The 974-nt window shown below is 44.7% G+C and overlaps 1 protein-coding gene across 1 annotated transcript; it reads left to right on the forward strand.

The window, feature by feature from the left end:
* Positions 1–6: 6 nt before the first annotated feature.
* LOC17874276 lies at positions 7–972 on the forward strand. The gene is made up of 3 exons (XM_023782869.1): positions 7–12; positions 94–834; positions 928–972. Exons 2-3 carry the CDS (start codon positions 130–132, stop codon positions 970–972), a joined length of 750 nt encoding a protein of 249 aa, XP_023638637.1. The 5' UTR covers positions 7–12; positions 94–129.
* Positions 973–974: the final 2 nt, after the last annotated feature.

Genomic DNA, 974 nt, shown 5'->3' on the forward strand with positions numbered 1-974 from the left:
CCAAAGGGCTCAGTAAGTTTTTTTTCCATTGTTGATCTTATTTACCTTCTGTTACCTTGGGCTACATTCAGTATATGCTGGTTGATTTCTCAGGTTCATAACTTGTCTGATAAATCCAAGACCAAACCAATGTTTCGAAGTGGTGAAGCTGGTCTTGTTTCTCCAAGAAATGCCCAGCAGCAGTCCTCTGTGATGCTCGGTAATCTTCAGTCTAATCCTGGTAGTCAGATAAAGCCTGAGACGACTAAGAAGCTGGTGGTTCTGAAGCCTGCTAGGGAAAATGGGGTAGGTGGTGGTGGTTCACCACCCAACAGCCGAGCTGCGGGTAGCCAGCTGACCATTGCTAGCCAGCTTACCACTGCTCCATCCACACAATTTACTGCTTCTGTGAGAAGTACAAACGGTCCAAGGGAGGTCAGGGGAGCTTCTGGAAACATAATAGCTGGGAAAACCGCGGAAAAGAAACTTTCATCGGCTCAAACTCAGAGCAGGCATGCATTTTACAGTGCTTTGAAGCAAACTACATCTACAAACATCTCAACTGATCCATCAAAAACTAGCTCGTCCATCTTTTCTTCAGTCGAGGAAAAGGCAAACAGTTCTACGGAGCTTGTAGCTAGTGACCCTCCAAGTACACAGGCTGCAGAAAGAAATGACCCCAAGGATAGAGTCGAGAAAGTTGCTGATGTTGCAGAAACGATTAGTAGATTTGATATAGTAGTCCGTCCATCGCCAAAAGAGGCTGAGTTCCTTAGATCCCTTGGGTGGGATGAAAACGTTAGCGAAAAGGACGAAGCCCTCTCAGAAGAGGAGATCAGATCCTTCATTGAACGGGTACAGGATGCAACATGTCCTCCTTGGTTGCTTTTAATTTCTCTCATCATCTTTTAACTTGTTTTACTTTATTTTTGCATCTTTGAAAACCAGTACAAGAAGTCCAAGCCATCACTGGTGCAGAAGCTGATAGTATAAGA

Source organism: Capsella rubella, unplaced genomic scaffold, assembly GCF_000375325.1.
Source record: "Capsella rubella cultivar Monte Gargano unplaced genomic scaffold, Caprub1_0 scaffold_145, whole genome shotgun sequence".
Classification (NCBI taxonomy): Eukaryota; Viridiplantae; Streptophyta; class Magnoliopsida; order Brassicales; family Brassicaceae; genus Capsella; species Capsella rubella.

What these genes read in the sequence shown, in the direction of transcription:
- LOC17874276 (XM_023782869.1), top strand. Translation starts at nt 130, where the DNA reads ATGTTTCGAAGTGGTGAAGCTGGTCTTGTTTCTCCAAGAAATGCCCAG. An exon ending in TCAGATCCTTCATTGAACGG is followed by an intron (nt 835 to 927) that starts GTACAGGATGCA and finishes TTTGAAAACCAG; the next exon opens with TACAAGAAGTCCAAGCCATC.